This window comes from Plectropomus leopardus, chromosome 6 (genome assembly GCF_008729295.1).
Source record: "Plectropomus leopardus isolate mb chromosome 6, YSFRI_Pleo_2.0, whole genome shotgun sequence".
In the NCBI taxonomy this organism is placed as follows: domain Eukaryota; kingdom Metazoa; phylum Chordata; class Actinopteri; order Perciformes; family Serranidae; genus Plectropomus; species Plectropomus leopardus.
In genome coordinates this window covers 29475453-29499979 of record NC_056468.1, presented here as the reverse complement: position 1 = coordinate 29499979, position 24527 = coordinate 29475453, and the positions used below count along the sequence as shown (strand labels likewise).

Below are 24527 nucleotides of genomic sequence, written 5' to 3'. Positions count from 1 at the left end.
GCTTTTACAAAATAAATAAGAGGAGGGGGGTGTTAATAATTATTTTTTACAAAATAAGATAAAATATTGAGGTTACAACTGTGTGCACATTTTGCCTTTGTTTTGGTTTTCCTCCACACAGAGCATGCTCAGTGGCAAAAAACAAATTGTGATTTATGGAGTGGGATCGAGGGTCTTTCCCAGCAAAACTGATAAAGCCTCTCATTTTAGCAGCTCCAATGGTGGGGCCATTTCTTTTTTTTTTTTTTTTTTTTGTCATTTAGTGAAGCAATCCCCTTATCATCGTCTCTCAGCATGTGGAGAGAGTGCTTATCTTCACGAGCCAGCAGAGTGAAGCCAGCTCCCTCAGGAATGATCCCCAGACAAAGACAACCCCGAGGGACATCGACTCCAAGCCTCCCTGCCTCCGGACAGCCACATCCAGCACTGGCTGGCCACCATCAATAACCCGCCAGCCTTTTTCTTTTTTTAAAACATCTCTCTCACTCTGTGTGAGTGTCTCTCTGGCCTCTGCCTTCTAACAAGCAAATGGACAAACAAAGAGACAGACTAAATGGTTTGTTTTTTAATGGCACAGGAACAAAAGCTGTGGGGCAGGATGGTCAAAGGAGTCCCCGTACGACCGCTCGGTAAATAGCAGCAGTAATGGTGCAGTAATGGCCCCTGACTCTGCTATAAGCCCGGCCTGAATGGGACAGGGGAGATATTGTGGGAATTAACAGGCTGTTTGAACCAAAGCCATCATTTAGATTTTGATCCTACTATGGCTGCAGCTGTAAAGGTCACACAGCTGTTATCTTTAATCACAGGCAGCAGTTAACTGTGTCACCTGTGTGTTTGCTCTCCTCTGTAAATAAAACCCACAGCCCCAGCAAAGAGGAGGAGGGGGGGTCCCTGACTAAGGTGTACATTTGTTTGCTTAAACCTGAACTGATTTAAGATAGGACAAATGACATATCCCTCCTAATCAATATCAGCAGAAACAACACTGCAACATGTTAATAAGATGAGGTCATGAAGAAAAAAGCACAGTGAATCACTATTGGAAGCAAAAACAGCAATAAATGAATAAAATAGGCAAAAATAAAGTGTTTTATCCTCCTTTTGTAAAAAAAGTCTGAACAGAAATAATGCAGAATCTATAGTGCAGAAAAACACCCCGGTTATCACTGGGACTGCATACCGTGGTTTAATTGTTAGGGGTGTCAAGATTACCATTTGATCGATGATATATTGTTCCTGAAAGAAATGTGATGAACAATATTATTGTCATTTTAAGACCATTTTATGCCACTGATGAGATAATTATAATATAGCATAAAATTGTAGGTAAATGCTGTCAAAGAGCAATGAGCTTTTACTTGTTTGGAATATTCAGACATTGCAATATAAAAAAAATATTAAGATATCCCAAATAAAATAAAAATGAATAAATGTCTGTGTGTTTGGAGGAGCTGAGCAGCGCACCCAGTGAAGCTGACAGGGCACACAAGGGGACAGAGGCAGTGCGACCTGAAAAGGACAGCCAAAAGGGTCTCAGCATTGTTTTTTAATTTTTTTTTAACTTGACTTTGGTGCTTTGAAAACAAAAAACGCTTACTGGCTCAAAGTCTGATAATGGTTTAGAAAACTCCATTTATTCTGGCATCTTGTTTGCTAAAATGTTGCTAACTTTTGTATGTAAACAAATGCACCTATAAACAAAAAGGCAATATTGTATATTATAAGGACCTGACCTTGATTATTTCTGCTGACCTCCATAAGTTGATATGTAATTATCATGACAGTCCTATTCATTGTATTTATTTTATTATTAAAGTCAAGGTTTGTTGTTCTACTGAATGTCTTTACAATTAAATCTGCTGGTAGATTATGTGTTAATTAACTAATTAATTTGCAGGCATTGCCACTGAGGCTTACAACAGAGCAAGTAACTTCAGAGCGATCATTATAGATGCATTAAGACCATGTTATTTCTCTAACAGGGTGCTAACTTTTACTTGTTTAGAGATTAACTATGCTGTTTTCTTCAAAAAAACCCAAAATCTCACGCAGAAGTAATCCCTACCAATCATCACTTATGACCCACTAAAAGTGTGTGCCAGTGTCTTTATCCACAAAGACTCTACCCGCAGCCTGTATTTTCTTATTTTTATTCTTATTTTCTGTGTTTGAAACATTTATAGGCATATAACTTCAAAATGCTCAGGTGAGGTCAGTCTTTTAAAAAAAAGACAGCTAGTAGGTGCCAGACTATAAGCTGCACCATCCAAGAAGCACAGAGCCGAAATAAACACAATAATAGGAAGGCGAAAAGCAAAAAGAGACTCTGGGGTTCAGTTTTGCTGGTGAGTGTGTTTACACACAGTGACCAACAATCCTGCACAGACTGGAGGGTAAGAGAGATACACTAGTATATCAACTAAAGCTAATTAATTTATTTCCATAAAAGTTATCATTTTAATTAATCATTCATTAATTTAAAAAAAACGTAGCGACCAAGTGCCAAACCGTAAGCAGATGACATCAAAGAAGCACTGAGCTGAGAAGTACAAATATAGTGAGGCCAAAGGCCAAATGAGAGTGAATTTGGGGCTGGTTTTAACTTTCACTTTTGCTGGCAAGTGTGTATTTACAGCTGGTAACTGACAGTCCTGCAATCTTTGAGGAAACCTTTGAGGAACAAGCAGTGATACCTGAAGGGAAAACCAGACGTGTTTACTCTTTTCATTCACTATTAACTCAGAAGCAAAAAAGATCAACAACAGCTTGACGACCGACTAATCAAATATTCAACTAACTGTTGCAGCTCCACTCTGAAACTGCAGCACCGATTCTGTGATCAAGGATTATCTACACACATTAGTGTAATAAACACACTGCGTGCACTAAAATAAGACTGCCTTAAGCTCTGTTATTCAAGCTCCTCGCTGCCTGACTTGAACTCATGAGACTGGCTTCATGTGTCATCTCGTTTTTTCTCCCACAGTGCGCCTACATATCAAAATGCTGCACTTAATTCAAGGTAGGGGTCGACAGATTATTGGCCTGGCTGATTATCGGCGCTGATATTTGTCATTTTGCCGATTCTTTAATGAAAAAGTGTGTATATTACACTTAACCAAGTCATTGCAGTCTGCAATATATGCAAGAAAATGTCAGCATGGGAGGAACTTTGTAAAACCTTGGGAAGCTATTTTTATTTCATTTTATTTTAATTTAATTTTTCACTTAACTTTATAAAAAAACAGTTTTGTGTTCAAGTGTTTTATATTTTGAATTCAAAATTCTAACAAATATTTTCATTGTCAATTAAATGCATATCGGTTTCAAATATCGGGTGTTGGTCTCATTTGATACTAATAATCGGTATCAGCCTTAAAAAAAACAATATCGGTCTTCATTCAAGGTAATCAATTCCACAAGTGGCTCCACAGCCTGTCGATCTGCCTTCAGCCCAAACCTCCATGACCGATAAATGACAACAAATCAGGTGTAATCTTCACCTGGCCTCGTAGGTGTGATGAAGGTTACAGAAAAGTGGCCAACGCAGCCTACAGTGAGCGGGGAGGCTGGATGGAAGCTGGATGGAGCCAGAGAGCAGCGACGCCTGGCCTGCAGGTGCAGCCTCTTGGACGTGCAGCAGGGCCCATGAATGGACGATTCAGAAAACGGCCCCCATCGGGCCTGTTCTCCAGACCCGGGGCTAATCCCAGCCCCTAATCGGATTATGTAAATTCCTACTCCACACAGAGACTTTTATGGAAGGCTGCGTCTTTGAAACAACACTTGAAGGGTGTAAAAGGAACAGTGACAATTGGTTAAACTAGACTTGTTTTTTTTATCTGAACGGAGGTTGAAAGTGGGAGGCAGAGAAGGGGGGAGAGAGGAGTGAGGGGTGGTAGAAGAGAGGTGAGTCAGGACGCTGTAATTTATGTGTGGCCCCTTGGAATGGCTCAACAAGATTACCATAGTCATAACAAAACCTGTATTGTTCAACTGTCAATCTGGATATGGTATTTTTACCTTTTGTGGCCCAATCAGGCTGAATTCAATAGCAGACCGGGCAGCGATATCAAGGTCTTTCCCGCAGTGCCGGGGACGGTGGGTTGTCCATGCCTAATGTCAGAGAAACAGAAAGGAACAAGTGTCCACAGCAGTAAGAGAAGGATCAGAGAGATGAACGTCTCAGTTTCCCTTCAATGGGAATGTATTTGTCACCTTTAGTACGAACCTTCAAGGATTAAACGAGCAATGAATCATAAAAGCAGCACAAATAGTCACTTAAAAAGCTGTTGAGGAAAAAAAAGACCCAGAATCCCTTCAAATGTTGCATACAGACACCTCTGAAAATCATTTAAAGTGATGATTTATGGACAATATAGTCATAAAGCCGCCTCCATTGGCTCTAAATAACAGGAGGGGAGGGGGTGTTTTAACAATCACCCCTCAGTTAACACCAACCTCACACACAATGCCACTGAGGCTCCACGACAGCACACGTCACACAATAGGGTTCACCCTGCTATAAAATGTGGGATGCGAGCATGCAGCAGTCTTACCCCATCCCTCCCTCCCTCCCTCATACTCTCTCTTTTACTCTCTCCATCCCTCTCGCTCACAAGGATCTCTCAGCGAGCATGAGAAGACACTGAGAGGACATTCACACCGGACTCCTGGACACCGATGACCTGCATTGGACGACTGTGCAACTGAGATTTCTGCACATTTCAACACACGTACAGGTGAGATGTTTACGGTATACTGAAGGATTTTTTTCTCCCCTTTAGGCCTGTGCTTTACTTTGGTCTTGTAAATAATTAATCAACAAGAGCACTTAATAAAAGAATATGTTGTGTACTCGCTGCTTGAAGCTAAAGGTAAATAATAAATTATGTTCATTTATACCAATCTTGCATTATGATAAATTCTATACTTGCAATGATAATTTTAGAGGGTTTTTATTGTTGTAGAATAGCCTTTTTTAACCAGAAAGTCTTGAAAAACAAATCTGGTAACACTTAAATACCATATTTATTATGAAACACCTTTGCTTTACTTTACTGACATTCATCTTTTATTTATTTATACAAAAGCCTCTTTCTATGGGTGCCCAGAGGAGTTTCAGTTGGCAGATGTCTATTTACAGTTACATCATAGTATGTTTCAAACCATTTGTTAAAAGCTTAAAAACTGTTTATAAATGTGAAATACTGTACGGGGTAGGGTGCACAATTAAAATATTATCTGAATTGCATTGTGGCCAAATGCAACATCCAACTCACAGCAACTGCAATTTTAGATAAAGGTAAAAAGTGTCACGACCTACCGTTATAGAAGAAGCATTGTGGTGCTACAGACCATAATCCAGACGTTGTTTGTTTTGTTCAGACCCCATTAAAAATTGCAATATGATTTATTTTTTTGCATTTCCTGCAGCTCTAGTAAGGGGGGCTTAAGTGTTACAGATATTTATATTTATAAGGGAACAGCTGGTATAAAACAAGCAACCTCTTCATTTAGAGGGCATATAAAAATACATTTTAAAAATAAGTCAAATATTAGAGTTGTGTTTTGCAGAAAAAGTAAACTACAAAATGAATTTGGTAAATGTTTTTGCAGGATTTTATGAATGACTTTTATCAGTATCTGCAAAAAGTATGGTGAAGTTTCCTTCTGACATACATGAATCTACTCTCTCCGTCCCTCAGTCACATCAGCACTGAGATTTTTTTATCATCAGTAAATATGCAGATTATTTTCTTAATGAATTATTCAGTTTGTAAAATGTCACAGAAAAGAGAAAAATGCCCTTTAGTATTTACTACAGCCCAAAGTTGTGACATCAAATGTCCAACCAAGAATCCAAGACCCATATTCACTTTATTATTACATCAAGCATAGATTCATAATTTTTAATAAAACTGAATTTAGACGATTTCTAAAATCAATTATCAGATAGTTGCTGACTACTTTTCTGTCAATCAACTAATCGATAAACCGACTAATCGTTGCAGCTCTGCTCAGCACCATGACCAGGAAGGTGTTCACCAACACGAGGGAGCGCTGGCGCCAGCACAATGTCAATACAGCCTTCGCCGAGCTCCGCAAGCTCATCCCCACCCACCCTCCGGAGAAGAAGCTGAGCAAGAATGAGATCCTGCGTCTGGCCATGCGCTACATCAACTTTCTGGTGCAGCTGCTGGAGAGCCAGAGCGGTCAGCCGGCCAGCCACTCCCCCACCGCGCTGCTCACCTTTCTCAGAGGTAACATGGAGCAGTTGCACTCCCCTCAGCACACCTGGGCCATGACCAGTGACACAGAAGTCCCGTCACCTGGATCCAGCTGCGACAGCTCTGAGGCCTGGTAGAACCACAAAACACAACAAAAAAGAAACTCTTGAGTGGACCTTCTGACCTTTCTCCTGGGTTTAAAAACTGATTCTGTCCATCCTCAAGGCTCCTTTTTCTGTCTGCATTTTTCACCCCGTGTGACTCGTGTTTCAGTGCAGGAGATGCAACATTGTGTGATATTTGTGGACTCCAAACGTGGCTGAAAATGTGGGCACAGCCTCCATGCTGATAAGTGTTGAAATATGATTTTCAAGTGAAAATTAATTTGTATTCTGCATGGATGTGTAAAAACCTGGATGTACAATATTCCCTTCATGTCTTCATGTTAATATTCCTTGTTGCCGGCCCGCCTGGAACTAATTTAGTTTTGCAATGACGGGGTATTTTGCCGATGAGGAAAACGGAGGGGATTAAGGAATTTCTCATTTCAAGCAATAGATCAGCATTTGAATAGATAATGGCTCAGCCAATTCTCCAGACTGCAATCGTCTCAAAATAGCCAAGGGCACTTTTTCTTCCTTTTTCTTTTTTTTTTTTTTAAATCGACATGCTGGGTTTTTTTCGTGAGAAGACAAACTCTGACCTTTATTTTCACTTACCAAGGTTATGTGACTTCAAAAGAATTAATTCTGTGAAACACGTTTACAGATTGTCAACCTTTTACACAACAATGTTCAGTATTTGTTGTTTACAGATTTGTGATATTTAGGACTGGGCTGAGGAATTTGGGCAAAAACTGACAATCCTCTTTCAGTATTTAAATGTGTTTTCAGTTGAGTTTTTGTAAAATACGCATGTCATATAGCCAAAGATTATGAATTGATTGTCTACTGTGAAGAGTGTGCTAATTATCTTCTGATACCTCTTTTGTAAGTTATTTTGGTGTGCTTGTGAATATACAGTATGTTATTTATTTGAACTATTTATTTAATAAATGATTTGTTAATAAACATCTTCTGAATCTTTTTAAACAAAGAGGTCATTTAATTAGTTATATGTTTTGAAACATGTTAGACATAATAAATACTGAAATCTGAGAAGACTCCAAACTATTTACTACTTTTAATAAAGCCTGTTCTGAACTGTAATGTAACTTTAAAAATAATAAAATTATTCTCAAAACAGTCAATACGCATACTAATACAACTAAATTTTGAGTGTTGAAGCACACAAACGTCCCACAATGCACTGCTCAAAGATAACAGATGGGTGACTGGAGGAAAAAGATGTGGCAAAACAAAACAACCCTTAAGAAAAAATAAAAAACTATTAAATTTTCTTTAAAAAAAAAAAAAAAAAGTCAGTTGCTGTGTGATTAAAGTGTGTCTGTGTTAATAGTGCATTTCCCATTAGTATAAAACAGTTTAGTAAATGGTTGTTATTTTTGTCTCATTATAGAGATAAAGTATACTGGGATCATTTCTGCAACTGTAAACAAACAGTATGTAGTGTGATATTAGGACACACTGTTGGACCGTACTGAAATTATTTCACACTTTGTGAGACAAAACTGATCTGAAGTTAAAAGTGGAGCTGCTTCCTCTTTGTCCGTGCTCAATAAGCCCAGAAACATTTGTCCACAAGTCCTGTGCCGTCTGTGTGGACTCAAAGCTGACCTCTGCTCTCTGTCCACTGACCAGAGGTCTGAGAGAAGTGACAGCTTAACTTGTGATCCCAAGGTCAGGGGTCATTCTGGAGTCAAACGCTGTCCAGTTGAGAAACATGCAGATGCTGTTTTCTTAAGGAAATTGTCACTTTGTTGTAGCACACAGTACTTAACAGCACTGAGGTCATAATTATGAAGTATAAAGGCAGAAATTATGTGAAAAAACAGAAATGAAGCCACTAATTAATTCCTGTTAGACTCTAATCGCACATGTAAACCCTAAAATCAAACCTTTCGATGCACAAAATGTTACAATTTTAAGAAACATCGTCAACCTGTCAAAATATGATGACAAGATGGAAAAATACTTAAGTTCCAAATAGAGCTGCAACTAAAGTTTGATTAATCTCTTTTTTTAAATTTAATCTCTTAATGTGAAAGTTTATTAAAAATCCCATTATCATTTGCAAAATGCCAAAGTTACGTCTTCAAATGACTTGTTTTGTCAGACCAACCATCCAAAACAAATGAAATATTCAGTTTATACTTATAGGAAACAGAGAAAAGCAGCCAATCCTCCAACTGGAAAAACTGCTACCAACAAAAAATTGTCATATTTGCTTATTAATTACTTAAGCATTTGATCTATATCAAAATAGTTTCTGTCAATCGACAAACTTATTGTTGGACTATGTGTTTCAGCTCTATTTCCAATATCAGCGGTTTTGTTTGCAGTCGTCTCGTTGTTTGTCATTTAAACAGAGGTCAGACATTTACATGCCTAATCGCCTTTTGTGACTACAGAAAATGTCCCCCGTTTTCAGGCAAAAGGCTGCAACTAACTGAGCTGAAGAGTAAACACTGAGTTGGTTTTGGGCGCTTTCACTGGGGCTGTTAAATTCTGGCTAATGGTGTGTAAACGGAGCAGAGGGCAGCTGGACACACTGACTGGAGGCCTGTGGGAACTGACAGGTGACTCTTTGTAATCCTGCAAAAATACTAAATAAATCATATTGTAGTGGGAGAGTAAAAAACAACAGTACAGCGGCAGCCTTCTTCTCCCACAGCATGAATTTGGGAGGTCTTTACCTCTTGTGCAATTTCACAGTGAATTGAGCAATTTCATGGTAAACTGAAATAACACCAAATAAAGCTGCTGTGGTTATTAATAGCTGGACTTCTTGGTAACAGACATACAATATTAAACAGTGTTTATTTCTCTGTATTCTTTTATTTTTTTTTATTTTAGTGTAATTCGGTCTCCCTAATGTTTTATTATTCAGGCATCATTTGAAACTGGATAGGAAGGCATGTGACAGCTTCTGCACACATGCTGTCAGGCTGAGAAATGCATTTTGCTGATACACCTTATTTACAGAATACGCCCAATCACAGTGTGCGCATTACTCTGACCTCAACTTTCTAGCAGGATTATGAAACCCTGCATTGAAAATAATAACAAATCTGTACGCTTCTCCTTCCCTCCACCAAGTATATTTGCCTGATTGACTATTCTCTCCCAAGTATGAGGGTAATCGTCTATTGAGAGCACATTTCCTTATCAGCGTCTAGCACACTGTCTGAATCTGTTATCACAATGGGCCAGATCAGTGCAGGCAGCCCCTCGCTCTCCCGGCTGAGGCGCCCATGAAAAAGAATTTCTGGAGTTGGGTGCCAACCGATAGGCCCTGAGCTCTTTATCCCCTTAAAGCCAATTCACACTCTGCATGTTTAAATATCTCAGCTCAACCCCTGCCCTTCCACTCCCGTCATGCACTCAAACCCCCCCTCCTCCTTCTTCCCTTTCCTCTCGCTCTCTCTCACCCCTCCACCACTGCAAGTCCAAGCATGGACTGCCGCCGCAGCCGACCTGCAGCCGGGATGGGTGGGTGGGATGCAGGTGCAGGCTGGTCGGAGGGTGAGAGAGGAGGGGAGTCATCCATTGTTGGGCTGGACAGCACCCTCTCTCCTCTGGAGCACCCACTGATGGGGGAGCCCACTGACAATCACGCATCCTAATCTGATTATGCAAATATCTACTTCAAAAAGCAATACGCTGTAACCCTTACCCTGTGGTGGAAAGACAGAGCGAGGAAGGAGGATGGAAGGAGTGGAAGCAGCAGGAATGCAGACCGGGAAGGGGAGATGGTTAAACCCCCCCCCAAAAAAAAATTAAAGGGCAAAATGCAATTCAGACTCATTAATTCTGCAATTGTATGTGACATCCCGATATATCTATCACTAGTTTCGCTCGCACATCCTCAGTACCACCAGGGGAGGTCTGAGGACAAAACAGTATACTCTTACTCACTCTGAATGGCCACTGATTCCCTCAACAGGGCATTGAATTCAATATTCAAATGCTTATTGTTTTTCCAGGCGCTCCTGAATCCAGCGTCAAAAGGAATCTACAATGTTAATGAGGGGGCCAAAGTACCCAGAGTTGAGATTTAGACGCCCAAACAGTCTGAGGTGACATTTCCCAAGAACAACACAGCCTCAAAGCCACTGATTCATAAAGGCATGGTCGACATCTCCCGCCTCCCAAATATTCACACCAAGCTGACCCCTCTGGCCCCAGCCGGATTCTCAAATCAGCTGCCTCATTCTACTGCTCGTTCTCTGAAACAACACTACCGCCATGCTCTGAGCTAAATGCTAACTTCAGCATGCTAACATGCTCACATTTACAATATTAAAGCTAAGGTAGGCAGTTGAGGCTTTTATTCTGAAAAGGAAACATGAAAGGTTGAGTTAAAGTGTATCTATTTCTATTTTTTCATGTCTGAGACAGATATAGACATTGAAATTGCAGTGAAAGGTGGCATGACCATAAAGACACCATTTTCACTGTCTACTTTTGCTGAAAACTACACATGTCATACAGAAAAAAATCAGCGAGACTGACTCTCTAGATGTGCGGCAGCTGAGCAGCGCTGCTCAAAGAAAAAAAACAAACAAAAAAACAATAAGTTTTGCAATGCACATGTGCTGCTCATGCACCAGTGAGGTCCAAGCATCATTCAGTGGCATAAAGTTCTGTAAAGAAAGTTGCTATTCAAGCGCCGGCAGTCCAACCCACAACTTACTCTACAATGTAATAAGAAATTTTAAAAATCAGTGTTTGGAAAACACTGGGTTACTGAATGAAGTGTGCGCGTGCACTAGGTATGTGGAAGAAGGGGGGCTATGGGAAGAGGTTGTATTATCAAAGTCTGATGTTTTTTTCGCCCTTTCCAGATTTCTGCCGACTCCAGATTTAACATGCTGATGATTAGCAGGTTTGATGTTTATGCTCAAAATGTGAGCATGATGAAATTTGCTAATTAGCAAGAAACACAATGATCTGATGACAAGATCACTAAACTTGTAACATTTCATCCTGACAAGAATGTGAAGGTGTGTCCAGACAGTCACAGAGGCAATAACTCATCGATGATCCTAAAATCACAATAATCATGCATTAGCCCTTGCACAGAGACCACCACATGGTTAGTCACACTTTCACTCTACACCTCAGTGGTATGCAGGTAAATTCCCAGACAGGCAACCACAAGCACACACACCTTCCTGAAATTACTCCAGCGTGTCCAAGAGCACTCACCTAAAAACATTATCAGTCAATGTTTTTACACTCCATCTCTAAACAACCGTAATCTATTTGTTCTTATGATTTTCTGACGGTGGATTTCTGGTACATGTTAGAGAATACTTAGGTTTTTTTAATTACTGTGTGTTAACTTTACAGCCCTGACCTTTTCCCTCTTACTGCTTGTTTGGGTTGGGCCTGTTACGTAACATGTCATGCAGCACAAAGAGGAACTAAGACCTAGAGTTCAGCTTTGTTTAGTTAATTATTACTTTTACAGGAGCGGCTTTTGAAAAGGATCTCACCACAGCAAGCTTTCACCCTGGCAAACAGGCATCATGAAGCTGGAGCAGCATCTCTCTGTTTGTGTCCTGCTGCTTCTTTGTGTGACACAAAGTGCAGATGGAGGGAACATTTTGGTGTGGTACACTGAAGGCAGCCACTGGATTAACATGAAGCCTTTGCTGGAGACACTGGTCGACAGGGGACACCAGGTGACGGTTCTGGTCCCGAGCACGTCGTTGTTCATGAACACCAGCGAGCCTTCACGCTTTGGCTACGAACCCTTTAATGTCTCCATTTCAATAGAGACCTTAGAGGAGTTCATGAAAGAATTCTTCCAGTTTACCATGTATGAGATGGATCATATGAGCTACTTGCAAATTTACATCAGATTTATTGATATAATTAAGGTTAACCTGAAGTATTCTTTGAAGTTTTTGGATGGCGTGCTGAAATCAGAGACCATCATGAAGAAGCTGAAGGATGGAAAATATGACCTCCTCCTGTCTGACCCCGTCTACCCTGGCAGTGACTTAGTAGCAGATATTTTGGGGATCCCCCTGGTCTTCTCCCTGCGGTTCTCCATAGCTAATAACTGGGAGAGACATTGTGGTCAGCTACCTGCTCCTCCTTCCTTTGTCCCTGGAGCTATGAGCAAACTGACTGACAAGATGAACTTCTCAGAGAGAGTGTGGAACTTCCTCTTCTACGCTCTGCAGGACGTCGTAGTGGGTCACTGTTTTTGGAAAGAAGTAGATAAATATTACTCTGAAGTCAAAGGTGAGCAACAACTGTGTGTAGCAAGACCTTTTTATTGGCCATATAAAGTCAAATGACCAGATTAATTGCAATGTTTTTTAGGGCTGTATCCGCATCAGAACTTTGGCAGAGGAATCGGTTTTACAGTCTGAACGGGTTCTGCGGGTCACTCAGTGTGACAGTGGTGTCCATGTCATATATAACAAGCTACCAGCACTAACGATTGCAAATGCACATCAAATTTTTTGCTATCGACAAAAGCCAGAGACTGTACCGTATAAAGATGCTGTGAGCTGTAAATTCACCACTTGTTCACATTACGCTGCGGTCTCTCTTTACTCATGCTGTCTGCATGTCTGCAGCCGCAGAGTAGTGTGAAAGTTGAGTCCTTTACTTTCAAGGAGAAGTAAATAAAATATAAAAATAAAACATCTGACGTATTGGTGATACTTTCAAATTGATTGCTGTCACCCATTATTTTTGCACTGTGACAGGAGCACCCATCAGTGCCTGTGAGATGATGGGTAGAGCAGACATGTGGTTGATGAGAACCTACTGGGATTTTGATTTCCCTCGTCCTTTCCTTCCTAACTTCAAATTCGTTGGTGGGATCCACTGCAGACCTGCTAAACCTTTACCAGAGGTAGAGCTGTCTCCACTATCACACACCTATTATCATCTTACTACACCTCCAGTGTTCCCGACTTAAAGGAATACTTTATCCACTGAAATAACCATTTGTATATCAAATACGCACCGTTAAATTTGTGAGGAAATCTTTGTTTTTCTTCTGCATACAAGTAAAACAGCTGAGTAACTACATGCATTAAAACAATTCTTAGTTTTTTTAAATCCTAAAGCTTTAGCAAAAATTGATGTGTTTGGAGAGTACTGAGCATATGACTGGAAAAATGAGAATGTGATTACACTTAGTGTGTTAAAGTTTGTAAAGGGTTTTTAAACACAATCTCCTTTTACGCCAAATCAATAAAAACTGTTTTTTGGATTCTTCATTTGCTGTTGATGCATGTAAAAAAAATAAAGTTTTCTTCACAAATTCAACTTAATCCTTTGAACAATGAAGACAATAAGTCATTAAAATGGGGGGGGGGGGGCAAGAAATGCTGATCGGTTTGCACTGAGATAATGTTACTCTCTCTGTAGGATATGGAGGAGTTTGTGCAGAGCTCTGGAGACGCTGGCATTGTGGTCTTCTCTCTGGGATCACTGATCAAGAATATCACCACAGAGAAGGCAAACATGATAGCCTCAGCCCTCGCTCAGGTGCCACAAAAGGTCAGATTACAATCACTATGTGCAAAGAGGAAATTATGTGAATGACCCATAAATGCAGTTCCAAATGCACAGAGCTACACTACTCTTTGTTCAAACTGGAGTTACCAAACGGTCAACCTAGGGAGTGCTGATCAAATATGAATCAAGATTCTGTTACTGCATTGCATTTTTCATATTTGATCAACGCTGCCTAGTTTGACACTTTGACCACAGTTCAGCAGTAAGAATTGACACGGTTGAAAGCTGTGTTTGATACTCCTCGGCTCTGGTCGGTTGTGTTCAGTAAACCGTGGTAGATTCTAACCAATGCCATAATAAGCTGCAGAAAGAGGAGAAGGGACTTGACTTTTTCCACAAATCTTCTGTCTCATGTACTTCTTTCAGATTAAAGAGACAGTTCTGGTAAATATGACACAAAGTTTTTTTGCAAAAAAAGTTACCAATGGTTGCTTTAATGCATGTGTACACGTCCTGTTTGTGCACATGTTAAGATATTTAACTAACAAAAAGAAGAGGACTATCCAAGCCCCTCAGCACCAGCTGATGCAAGTTTCAAGTCATAAACTAAGTTATCATTCAATGAAAACAACAAGTTTATCAGCTAAGGTAAGAGGTGAGCAGAAACATGTGATTGGCAGTAAATGGTAATAAAGTCATAGTGACATGGCAATTTTTCTGGTTTAATCAATATAGTAGGCCAAGGAGTACCACAAGGAGAAACAATCAAAAGAGTAAACAATACACTAAATACCATTTAAAAAGGCTATGTCCCAGTGACCTTTGCTACATGTCATCCCCCTCCTTCCCCCTTTTACGCTATACTTGTCCTATCAAATAAAGGCAAATAAGATGAAAAAATTATCTTGAAAAAAAAAATTAATTAATTAATGTACACACTTCTCATATTGCAAAAGCGGAATTTTTTCATAATGCTGCACAATCTCACCAAACAGGGTCGGACACACGTGACTCTTGGCTTCCCGTGCACACACACTTCCCTATGCTCCATGATGACATATGAAAGTGAGAGTAGATGAAGAAATCAACTTGTAAAATGCCATGTGCAAGCTTTGGCGCTCGCAGTAGTAGCATGTGGAAAAAGGCCAAGGCCAGGTTCAAATGCAGTTCACATAAGAGCGAGAGAGGAAGAGAGACGGTGGATGTGCTCAGAGCATGTTGATAACAGAAGCTGAAAACAAATCAGCAGTGAAGCTGTCAAGTGGTAGTGAATGTACAGTGTAGGCTTCACTTTGTCCCGGAAAAATGCTGCAGCTCATCAAGACCAAGTAAAGCAATGAGGCTTTGAGTAATCTGAAAATTTTAAAGTGGTAGAGCCGTAGTCAGATTGGTCTTAAGTTCAGAGGATTTCTCACAACACTGTTACTGACAGGAGATCAATCACAATAAAAATATGCATAAAGGAAAGAGATTTTTCTTTTTCTTTTTTTTTTTTTAAAGATAGACCATTTTCAGAATAAAAAGACTTAAGGTTTTCCGTTAAAATATTACTGTTTTTAGAAATTATTTTTACTCGTATTATATACAGTATTCAGTATATCATGACCTAAAATTAGAACTGTGTTAGTCTAACAGTCTAAAAGTTTTTGCTGTTGTTTACAGGTACTGTGGAGATACAGTGGAGAGAAACCAGCGACTCTCGGTGCTAACACCAGAATATATGACTGGATCCCTCAGAATGACCTACTGGGTAAGTACAGTTTTTACAAAAGCCTTATACTGTAATCCTCATGACTTTTACTGTTAAATTAAATGGGTATGAACCATTTTTTCCCTCTATTTAATTTAACCGGGGCATATATTAAAGAGAAAACAGTAAGAATGTCAGTAAAATTTGGCAGGAAGGAGAACGTCAAATCAGAGACAAGGGATTTTTAAATCACGTTATGAGCTGGTATTTAGCCAATTAAAAATTTTGGAAGTGGTTAATTCAGAGCACTAACTATATTCACCATTCAGTTACTTAGAGCTTCATGCTTTCAGAGCACAGAACATACTCTGGGCACAGACGGAGCAACAGAACTCCAGGTGCCAGCAAAACTTGAACATTCATTAACTCTTACAAAATCGTTGAGGTAGGGGCTTGTGTGTCTGTGTTGGTTTCTGCAGTTTGTCGAAAATCTCTATGACAACTGATCGAGCTGGTTTTCACTCACAAGCCTTTGCCATTATTCCTTATATATATTGATAGTGGTGACATCATACAGACGTGAAAAGATGTGCTTCAATAGCCTGTTTTAGATGGAAAGATTATGCATGTTTCATGATTTTTGGTACCCTACCAGGTCACCCCAAGACCAGAGCTTTCATCACCCATGGTGGCACAAATGGGATTTATGAGGCCATCTACCACGGCGTTCCCATGGTGGGCATCCCCATGTTTGGTGATCAGCCAGAAAACATGTTCCATATGAAGGCTAAGGGAGTTGCAGTTATTACTGACTTGAACTTCATGAAGACTGAGGATCTTAGAGATGCTGTCAATACCGTCATCAATGATAAATCGTAAGTTAATTTAATTATCTGCACAGGGTCTGATTTACAGTAATCGCCTCTCTGGAGAACTCAATAATAATAAAAACGTAAGATTGACAAAATGCCATGAAGGAAGCATGGTGTGATGAAGTATGACTGATTTCAATCACCACCACAGAGTTTCATGGTCACAAAGAAATTGCAAAACCACTTTCTCCAGATATCTACTATCTATCTCTTCCCTGTTGGATATTTAAGATCTAAAAAACACTGACCAACCACATTTTTACCTGCTTATTCACATTTACAGGTACAAGGAGAATATCATGGAGCTGTCTCGTATCCACCGCGACAGACCAATGAGTCCTCGGGATGAGGCGGTATTCTGGATCGAGTTTACCATGAGAAATAAAGGGGTCGAGCACCTGAGGGTTCAGGCCCATGAGCTCACCTGGTACCAGTATCACAGCCTGGATGTCCTGGTCTTCCTCCTCGCCATCGTTCTGCTCCTCGTGCTCCTCTTCATCAAGGCCTGCAGTTTCTGCTTCCGGAGGTGCTGCGGCAGAAAGGGACAGATGAAGAGAAAGACTGAGTGACCAAATTGAAAAATAGCTGGTAAAAAGAAAAAAAAAAAGAAGGGTGAAAAAACAGCTCATTGGTTGTCTTGTAGGTCTAAATCATGGAATCTAACCACGATGGCCTGTATTTTAATTTGTGGCTTGGGACCAGTGATGGTGACAACTTTAAAAAAAAAAACTAATTAGGGCAAGAAAATTGGAAATATGTCTCCGCGCACCAGTCAATTTTCACTACAGAAAACGTGGATGCTTCACATACATATTTCCTCTGACAACACTGAAGATTTATACAACCAGCAGAGTTTCAAGGTGGGCAACAAAGGTTAGTGTCACAAATTCAGTACCTGACCAAACGTCTCCCCTTCTGTTCCTGATTTATGACATTGAGTAATAGCCAGAAAAAAATCTTCGTGTTTGCACCTTTGTGATTCACAGGTAATTACTTCAAATGCAAACAGGTGTGCTCTACTTTGCATGACTGCACCTGAGGCCAAGTGGACATGAAATGCAAAATGTTCATTGGCATTATTATGGAAAAACACACAAAAGGGATTTAATGATGTTCATTTCATTCTTTTAACAAGTTTAAATGCATGTTTTTAATTAGTTAGTGTATATACTGTAGAAATAATGTATTTGAATTCTGTCAATGACACAGAGTTAAATGGTCTTTTATGAAAACATAAAACAATAGTTTTATTTTTGTGTTACTCCCTGTTGTTATATCTAATCTTTTTTGTGTATTCCAATAAAACTAGCTGAAGTTTGGGGCTGAACATGAAAAAGGTTTTTAAAAAAGCTGTTCAATATTTCAAAATACAAGGAGTAGACCCCAAGACAGCTCGTAGGTGACAGATGTCTAAGGATGGCCGACACAAACCCATCCATGCTGGAGTAATCATGGACATGCAACGAGTGAAAACAAAAATAAAAAATATTAAAACATCTGAGGTTTTAGGAGGGAATAAACCTATGGAATAATCTCTCACTATGTCTTTTATTACCTGAAACACACGACATCCAGGTGCTCCCCCGACTCCCTCACAGCAACTGCTGCTGGTCTCCTCTCCACCTGCCATTGTTAACAGTTTGAAAATCTATACAATGATCTCATGGTGTAATCTTTACAGAAAATACTTTTAAGTAATTGAGTTGATTTTACAGCTCACAGTAAAACTATTGTGTTCTTACCTTTGTCGTAACGCTGTTCCCATAACAGTAATTACACTTCTTACAGATGTGTTTGCCTGTTAACCAAAAAAAACAGAAAAAGCACATTATAGGAGTGAAATGTACTACGAAAAGAAACCCCGATTACAACAGATGTTAAGTGTGCCCTCTAGTGATGAAATATGAGAATACATCAAATTGGGAGTATGATGTTTTCATGGTCTGAACTGCCCTTCATACATTCATAAAATCAGTACAAGCAGCATTATCCATCTGTAAGCTGTGAAGACATGAAGAGAAATAACTCAACTAGAGTGTGGGGATCAAGTCTCTTTTTACTTTCAATCTTTGGATTTCTGGTAAAGTTTAGAGATTATTCTTATTTTTAATACTGACTGTTAAACTTTGGCAGCCTTACCTTTTTACCTCAGGTGACTTGGAGTGGCCCTGTTATCTAATGTACCAGACAGCACAAAGGCAAACTATGAGCTAGAGTTCAGCTTTGTTAATGATTATTTTTTTTGGAGTACATTTTTAAAGGGTGCAGACCACAGGAAGCTTTCACCCTGATAAACGGGCATCATGAAGCTGGAGCAGCATCTCTCTGTTTGTGTCCTGCTGCTTCTTTGTGTGACACAAAGCACAAATGGAGGAAACATTTTGGTGTGGTACAGTGAAGGCAGCCACTGGATTAACATGAAACCTGTGCTGGAGACACTGGTTGACAGGGGACACCAGGTGACGGTTCTGGTCCCGAGCACATCCATGTTCATGAAGACCAGCGAGCCTTCACGCTTTGGCTACGAACCCTTTGATGTCTCTGTCTCAATTGAGGCCTTAGAGGACTTCATGAAAGAATACCTTCACTTCTCCATGTATGAGATGGATCATATGAGCTACTTGCAGATTTACATCAGATACATGGATCTGATGAGGGTCGATATGCAGTTTGCTCTGAAGTATCTGGACGGCGTGCTGAAATCAGAGACCATCATGAAGAAGCTGAAGGAGGGAAAATATGACCTTCTGCTGGCCGACGCCATCTCCCAGGGTGCTGACTTAGTAGCAGATATTTTGGGGATCCCCCTGGTCTTCTTCCTGCGGTTTTCCCTCGCTCATAACTGGGAGAGGTATTGTGGTCAGCTACCTGCTCCTCCTTCCTTTGTCCCTGGAGCTATGAGCAAACTGACTGACAAGATGAACTTTTCAGAGAGAGTGTGGAACTTCCTCTTCTACGCTCTGCAGGATGTCGTGACCGATTACATTTATTGGCAAGAATTAGATAAATATTACTCCAAAGTCAAAGGTGAGCCATAACTTTGTTTAACAACATATTTTTTATGGACCACATAAAGTCAATAGATGGTTTAGATACTTTTGTTTCATCATAGCACCTTCTTATCAAATTATTTGTTGACAATTTTATATTTCAACCTGAATAGTTGGTGATACTTTGCATCGGGCTGCTGTTACCCATTATTTTTGCACTGTTACAGGAGCACCCATCAGTGCCTGTGAGATGATGGGTAGAGCAGACATGTGGTTGATGAGAACCTACTGGGATTTTGATTTCCCTCGTCCTTTCCTCCCTAACTTCAAATTCGTTGGTGGGATCCACTGCAGACCTGCTAAACCTTTACCAGAGGTAGAGCTGTCTCCACTGTCACACTTCCACAGTATTCCTGTGGAAACAAACAATGAAGAAAGAAAGTGAATAAAATGATGTGGATAGTAAGAGCTGTAGCTTATGTGTGATGACATTACTCTTCTTGCAGGATATGGAGGAGTTTGTGCAGAGTTCTGGAGACGCTGGCATTGTGGTCTTCACTTTAGGATCCCTGATCCAGAATATCACCGCAGAGAAGGCAAACATGATAGCCTCAGCCCTCTCTCAGATCCCACAAAAGGTCAGAGTACAATCACTATGTGCCAAGAGGAAATGATGTGAATGACCCATAAATGCATTTCCAAATGCACAGAGCTACACTACTATCACACGGCAAAAGCTGTGTTGAGTAACGACTATTTTAGAAGCTGTACTTTACTTGTGAATGGGCTATATTTCACAAAGTATAGTGAGTGAATCAAATGCTATTTGTGTGATGACTTCTGTCCTTACATGCAACAAATTGCTTTAAAAGTCGCTGCTTGAAACAGCAGAATCAGGTGATTTAACTAATAAAAATAAAGGCAACAAAGTGTTTCCACTGAAGGATCTCCCAATCTGAAGTAAAATCTAAAGATCCAGTGTTTGGGATTTAATGGCATCTATTGCCTAAATGGTATGTGATATAAGTATGGTTTAATTTATGTACAGCCACCTGAAAATAATCATCAGCGTGTTAATTTCAAAGATTGACCATTTCCCCATTAAACTTATGTACATTTTTTTAAAAATAATAAATTATAATAGAAAGGACTTATAAAGTGCTTTTCTAGTTACTCAAAAACACTTCACAAGAAAAGCAAAAAGAAAATCAAATACAGATGCAAAATAGAGAATACAAACTACTGAAAAAACCCTCCACAAAACAAAAGCATTTTATATTATTATTTTAGCAAGTGTCATCACATGTTCTTCTCTGCAGTATATTATGAAAAAAAATGAGCACTGTGTTGGCCTAAATGACTTTTTACTGTTGCTTAAAGGTGCTGTGGAGATACAGGGGGGAAAAACCAGCGACTCTAGGTGCCAACACCAGAGTATACGACTGGATCCCCCAGAATGACCTACTGGGCAAGTAAAGCTTTTAAAAAAATCTTCGACAGTAATCCTCATGACTTTAACTTTTAAATGAATAAGAATACCCATCGTACTGTGATTTTTCCTCATTATTTATTTTGACTGTACAAAATTCCAAAGGGGCATAAAGGAGAGAAACATTTTAAGAATATTTTGGCAAAGCTTGTTGGCAAGAGGGAAACTGTCAATTCAGAGACAGGGATGTTCAAATGTCCATGGTTTCCTTCCTTGCAATGTATCCAAATGACTTTGGTGATCTCTTCTGACTTTTCCTCCATGACTTCATGGCACTTCAGCACAAACACTGCAGTAGGGCCTTGTTATGAAAGACTGATGTTTCCTGCAGTTTGTCCAAAATCTTCATGGGATCTAATCAAGCCAGCTTTCAAACAAAAGCTTTTGCCAATGTTCGGTTTATACATTAAAGTCGTTACACCGTACAGAAGAAAAAAGATGTGCTTTAAGAGCCTGTTTTGATGGGAAAAATAATGTATATTTCATGATTTTTGGTACCCTATCAGGTCACCCCAAGACCAGAGCTTTCATCACCCATGGTGGCTCAAATGGGATTTATGAGGCCATCTACCACGGTGTTCCCATGGTTGGCATCCCCATGTTCGTTGACCAGCCAGACAACATGGTCCATATGAAGGTTAAAGGAGCTGCAATTATACTTAACTTGAACTTCATGAAGACTGAGGACCTTCGAGATGCAGTCAATGCTGTCATCAATGACAAATCGTAAGTTATTTTACTTATCTGCACTTGGTCTGTTTGAGGGTATTAAAATGGTTTTGAGAAAAAAACTATGTCCCCTCCAAGAATTACCAGATTATCACGTTTGAGGGGTTTGCGTGTCCTTCTGACCCTGGGAGGTGCGATGTCAGCGACCACATCTCCTGGAAAGGTCTCCTAAGTCATATCGCTCCCAGGGGAGGGACCAGACAAGGACCGATTCACAGGAGCTGCAGAGCCACGCCTGGAATAGGGAAACTGATGCGCCCTCATTTTGCCAAACCTGCAAGGGAAGCACCTGGTGACCTTGTTGGTCAGGAACAGCCCAAAACAAGAAGCGGGACCTGCTCCCCTGTGGGCCCACCCCCTGCTGGGATAGGCACTGGGGTATGGTGCATTACCAGCCAGGCAGTAGACAAAGGCAGGGACCTAGGCAAGCTGTCCTACAGCATAGTGGACTGGTTTTAGGGACATGGAATGTCCCCTGTCTGAAATCAGAGCTTTTTTTTTGTTTGTTTATTTGTTTTTGAAGTGGTTCAAATAACAACAAACAACAAAAATGAGTGTTCTCTACCACATGTGTTTTTTCTTTCATTGCATTTTGAAAAGTGTATGATGACAAATGTTCAACTGAAAGTCATAAAAGTCATTGCGGTGTTATGAGGGTCCTCTCAGTGTGGTGGTATAATGAAGGAAGGGTTGCCATATCTGTTTGTTCCTACTTACTTTCCTCGACATCTTATATCTTAATTTCTCCTTGTATTAAATAATAGAGAACTCAGTAAGTCGGATTTCAAAACGGGAGGACATCTCTTTGTTCCAGGCCCTAAAAATAACTCGGAGCAATGACCATTCCATACTGGATCGACAAAGTTTTCCTTTGACTTTGAGTTTCTAGCTGTTACAAACAGCCTAGAATAGCTGTTTCAGGATTAGGAGGAGGATTATGTCCATAAACATCCGAGTAACATAGAAAACTTTTGTCTGGAACCAGGATTTATGTGGTAAGTAGGGTCAAAACAAACTAGAAGGGCAGAAGAGCTGCAACTTCGTTGGTTACCAAAGTAAAAACAGGTATGGTATTAGTTCAGGGAGGCTATGGAGAAGGACTTTTGGGTGGCCTCAAGGATGTTCTGGTAAGCTGTTAGCCAGGAGTGAGAGCTGTGTCTGTTTTCTCCACTGGAAGTCATACATAATTTCAGAGGATGTTGGCCTCTGCCAGGATGGTCCTTTGTCACTGATTTTCCTCTTGATCTTAAAAGATAAGATCTCAGGTGCACTGGGTCGGTTTGCAGTCAAGTGCGCATTTGGGCACTAGTGAGGGACAGTCAGCACCTTCAAGTCTGAGGCCATGATTCTCTGCCAGAAAATGGTTGATTGCTCCCCCTTGGAGTGAGTTGTTGCCAAGTGAAAGAGTATCTTGGCATCTTTTTACAAGTAAGAGTAAAATAATTAGCAGGCAGATTGTTGCAAAATCAGCAAAAATGTAGGCGCTGTACCGGACCATCCTGGTGGAGAAGGAGCTGGGCCCAGAGGCAAAGCTTTCAAATTACCAGTTGGTCCATGTGCCAACCGTCACCTGTCTTCAAAAGCTGTGCATGGTTCCAAAATAATGAGATTGCAGATGCAAATTACCAAAATGAGTTTCTTCCAAAGGGCCAGACTAACCCAATCATCAAAGACCTGGTGATGATGGAGGCTGACTGTTGGGTCATCACATATCGCCTTTGTCTGAGCCAAAAAAATAACTGAAAAGAATCAACCTTTTATTCTTTTCCCCATTTTTGGTTAGCCAAAAAACTAAAGGATAAATATAAAAAATATATACAATACATTAATTCACATGTTCACCCTTGTACGTCCACATTCACAGGTACAAGGAAAATGTCATGCAGCTGTCTCGTATCCACCACGACAGACCAGTGAGTCCTCGGGATGAGGCGGTATTCTGGATCGAGTTCACCATGAAAAATAAAGGGGCCAAGCACCTGAGGGTTCAGGCCCACGAGCTCACCTGGTACCAGTATCACAGCCTGGATGTCCTGGCCTTCCTCCTCGCCATCGTTCTGCTCCTTGTGCTCCTCTTCATCAAGACCTGCAGTTTCTGCTTCCGGAGATGCTGCGGCAGAAAGGGACAGATGAAGAGAAAAGCTGAGTAACTGTAATTGAAATATAGCTGGTAAAACTGAAAAAGAACAGTTCTCTGATTGTCCTGTTGGTCTAAAAAATGCAATGTAACCACAATGACTTGGATCTGAATTTGTGGCTTGCAAACAGTAGCTATCATAACTTTGAAACAACTATTTAGGGCAACAAAACTGGAAATACATTCAAAAATCACTTTACACTACTCAGAATTACTTTAAATCAAAAACAATGTAGCCTGTGTTGTTCTATTTGTTCATCCATAAGCCCATGTTCAGTCAGCCTGGATACTGGAGTAAAAATATTAAAATACTCTACATTGATACACAACACAATGTGTTTGCTTTCAGTTATATGGGGTCACTCTTCTTGTTTCTTCTTCCCTGTCTTCTTGTACCCTGCAGACAGGGTATCAGTATCGGCTATAAGCCAAATTGTTATTTTAAAGTTTTTTTTTTATCAGCCCAGAATTTTACAGTTGCTGCATCCCTAATATTTTGTAATATTTCAATAAAATAAATATTTGGGGAGTTCAATTGGGGTTTGGAGTTCAACATTAAGACCCCGGGATGTACTAGTATTCTCACCTTTCTTCATAACTTCTTCTCATAATGTTGATTACACTCCTTATGGATGTGTTTACCCATTTGGTTCACAGAGTCTGAAGCTCCCCATTGACAGCAGATCCTCTTGATAGCTGTCACTAACAAAACAAAAGGCACATAATTAGAGTCGACTGTGCTAAGAAAAGAACCCCCATTACAAGTACACTACATGT

At 40.1% G+C, this 24527-nt stretch overlaps 2 protein-coding genes and 1 long non-coding RNA gene across 4 annotated transcripts; 2 read left to right on the top strand and 1 right to left on the bottom strand.

Annotated features, from left to right (window-relative positions):
* The first annotated feature begins 4605 nt into the window (after positions 1 to 4605).
* Positions 4606 to 6370, top strand: tal2 (T-cell acute lymphocytic leukemia 2). Its single transcript, XM_042488223.1, has 2 exons — positions 4606 to 4745; positions 6018 to 6370. Exon 2 carries the CDS (start codon positions 6032 to 6034, stop codon positions 6368 to 6370), a length of 339 nt encoding a protein of 112 aa, XP_042344157.1. The 5' UTR covers positions 4606 to 4745; positions 6018 to 6031.
* A 5433-nt stretch (positions 6371 to 11803) lies between these two features.
* LOC121944434 (UDP-glucuronosyltransferase 2A2-like) lies at positions 11804 to 23763 on the top strand. 2 transcript variants are annotated; one of them, XM_042488220.1, is made up of 8 exons: positions 11804 to 12603; positions 14648 to 14652; positions 18801 to 19432; positions 19623 to 19771; positions 19902 to 20033; positions 20776 to 20863; positions 21391 to 21610; positions 23478 to 23763. In XM_042488220.1, exons 1-8 carry the CDS (start codon positions 11887 to 11889, stop codon positions 23761 to 23763), a joined length of 2229 nt encoding a protein of 742 aa, XP_042344154.1. In that variant the 5' UTR covers positions 11804 to 11886. The 2 variants fall into 2 exon arrangements, with proteins under 2 accessions (XP_042344154.1, XP_042344153.1); XM_042488219.1 differs by lacking the exons at positions 14648 to 14652; positions 18801 to 19432; positions 19623 to 19771; ... (2 more) ...; positions 21391 to 21610; positions 23478 to 23763 and adding exons at positions 13084 to 13232; positions 13754 to 13885; positions 15506 to 15593; positions 16189 to 16408; positions 16689 to 17000 and having other exon boundaries at positions 11804 to 12610.
* On the bottom strand, positions 16892 to 18208 carry LOC121944437. The gene is made up of 3 exons (XR_006105906.1): positions 18148 to 18208; positions 17961 to 18028; positions 16892 to 16934 (listed from the first exon to the last, which is right to left on the bottom strand). It is a non-coding gene; the product is annotated as an uncharacterized LOC121944437 (long non-coding RNA).
* Positions 23764 to 24527: the final 764 nt, after the last annotated feature.

Excerpts from the sequence above, each read along its gene's own strand:
- tal2 (XM_042488223.1), top strand. The coding sequence starts at position 6,032 with ATGACCAGGAAGGTGTTCACCAACACGAGGGAGCGCTGGCGCCAGCAC.
- LOC121944434 (XM_042488220.1), top strand. The coding sequence starts at position 11,887 with ATGAAGCTGGAGCAGCATCTCTCTGTTTGTGTCCTGCTGCTTCTTTGT. Across the intron at positions 19,433-19,622 it reads ATATTACTCCAAAGTCAAAG|GAGCACCCATCAGTGCCTGT; the intron begins GTGAGCCATAAC and ends GCACTGTTACAG. Across the intron at positions 20,864-21,390 it reads CCCCCAGAATGACCTACTGG|GTCACCCCAAGACCAGAGCT; the intron begins GCAAGTAAAGCT and ends GTACCCTATCAG.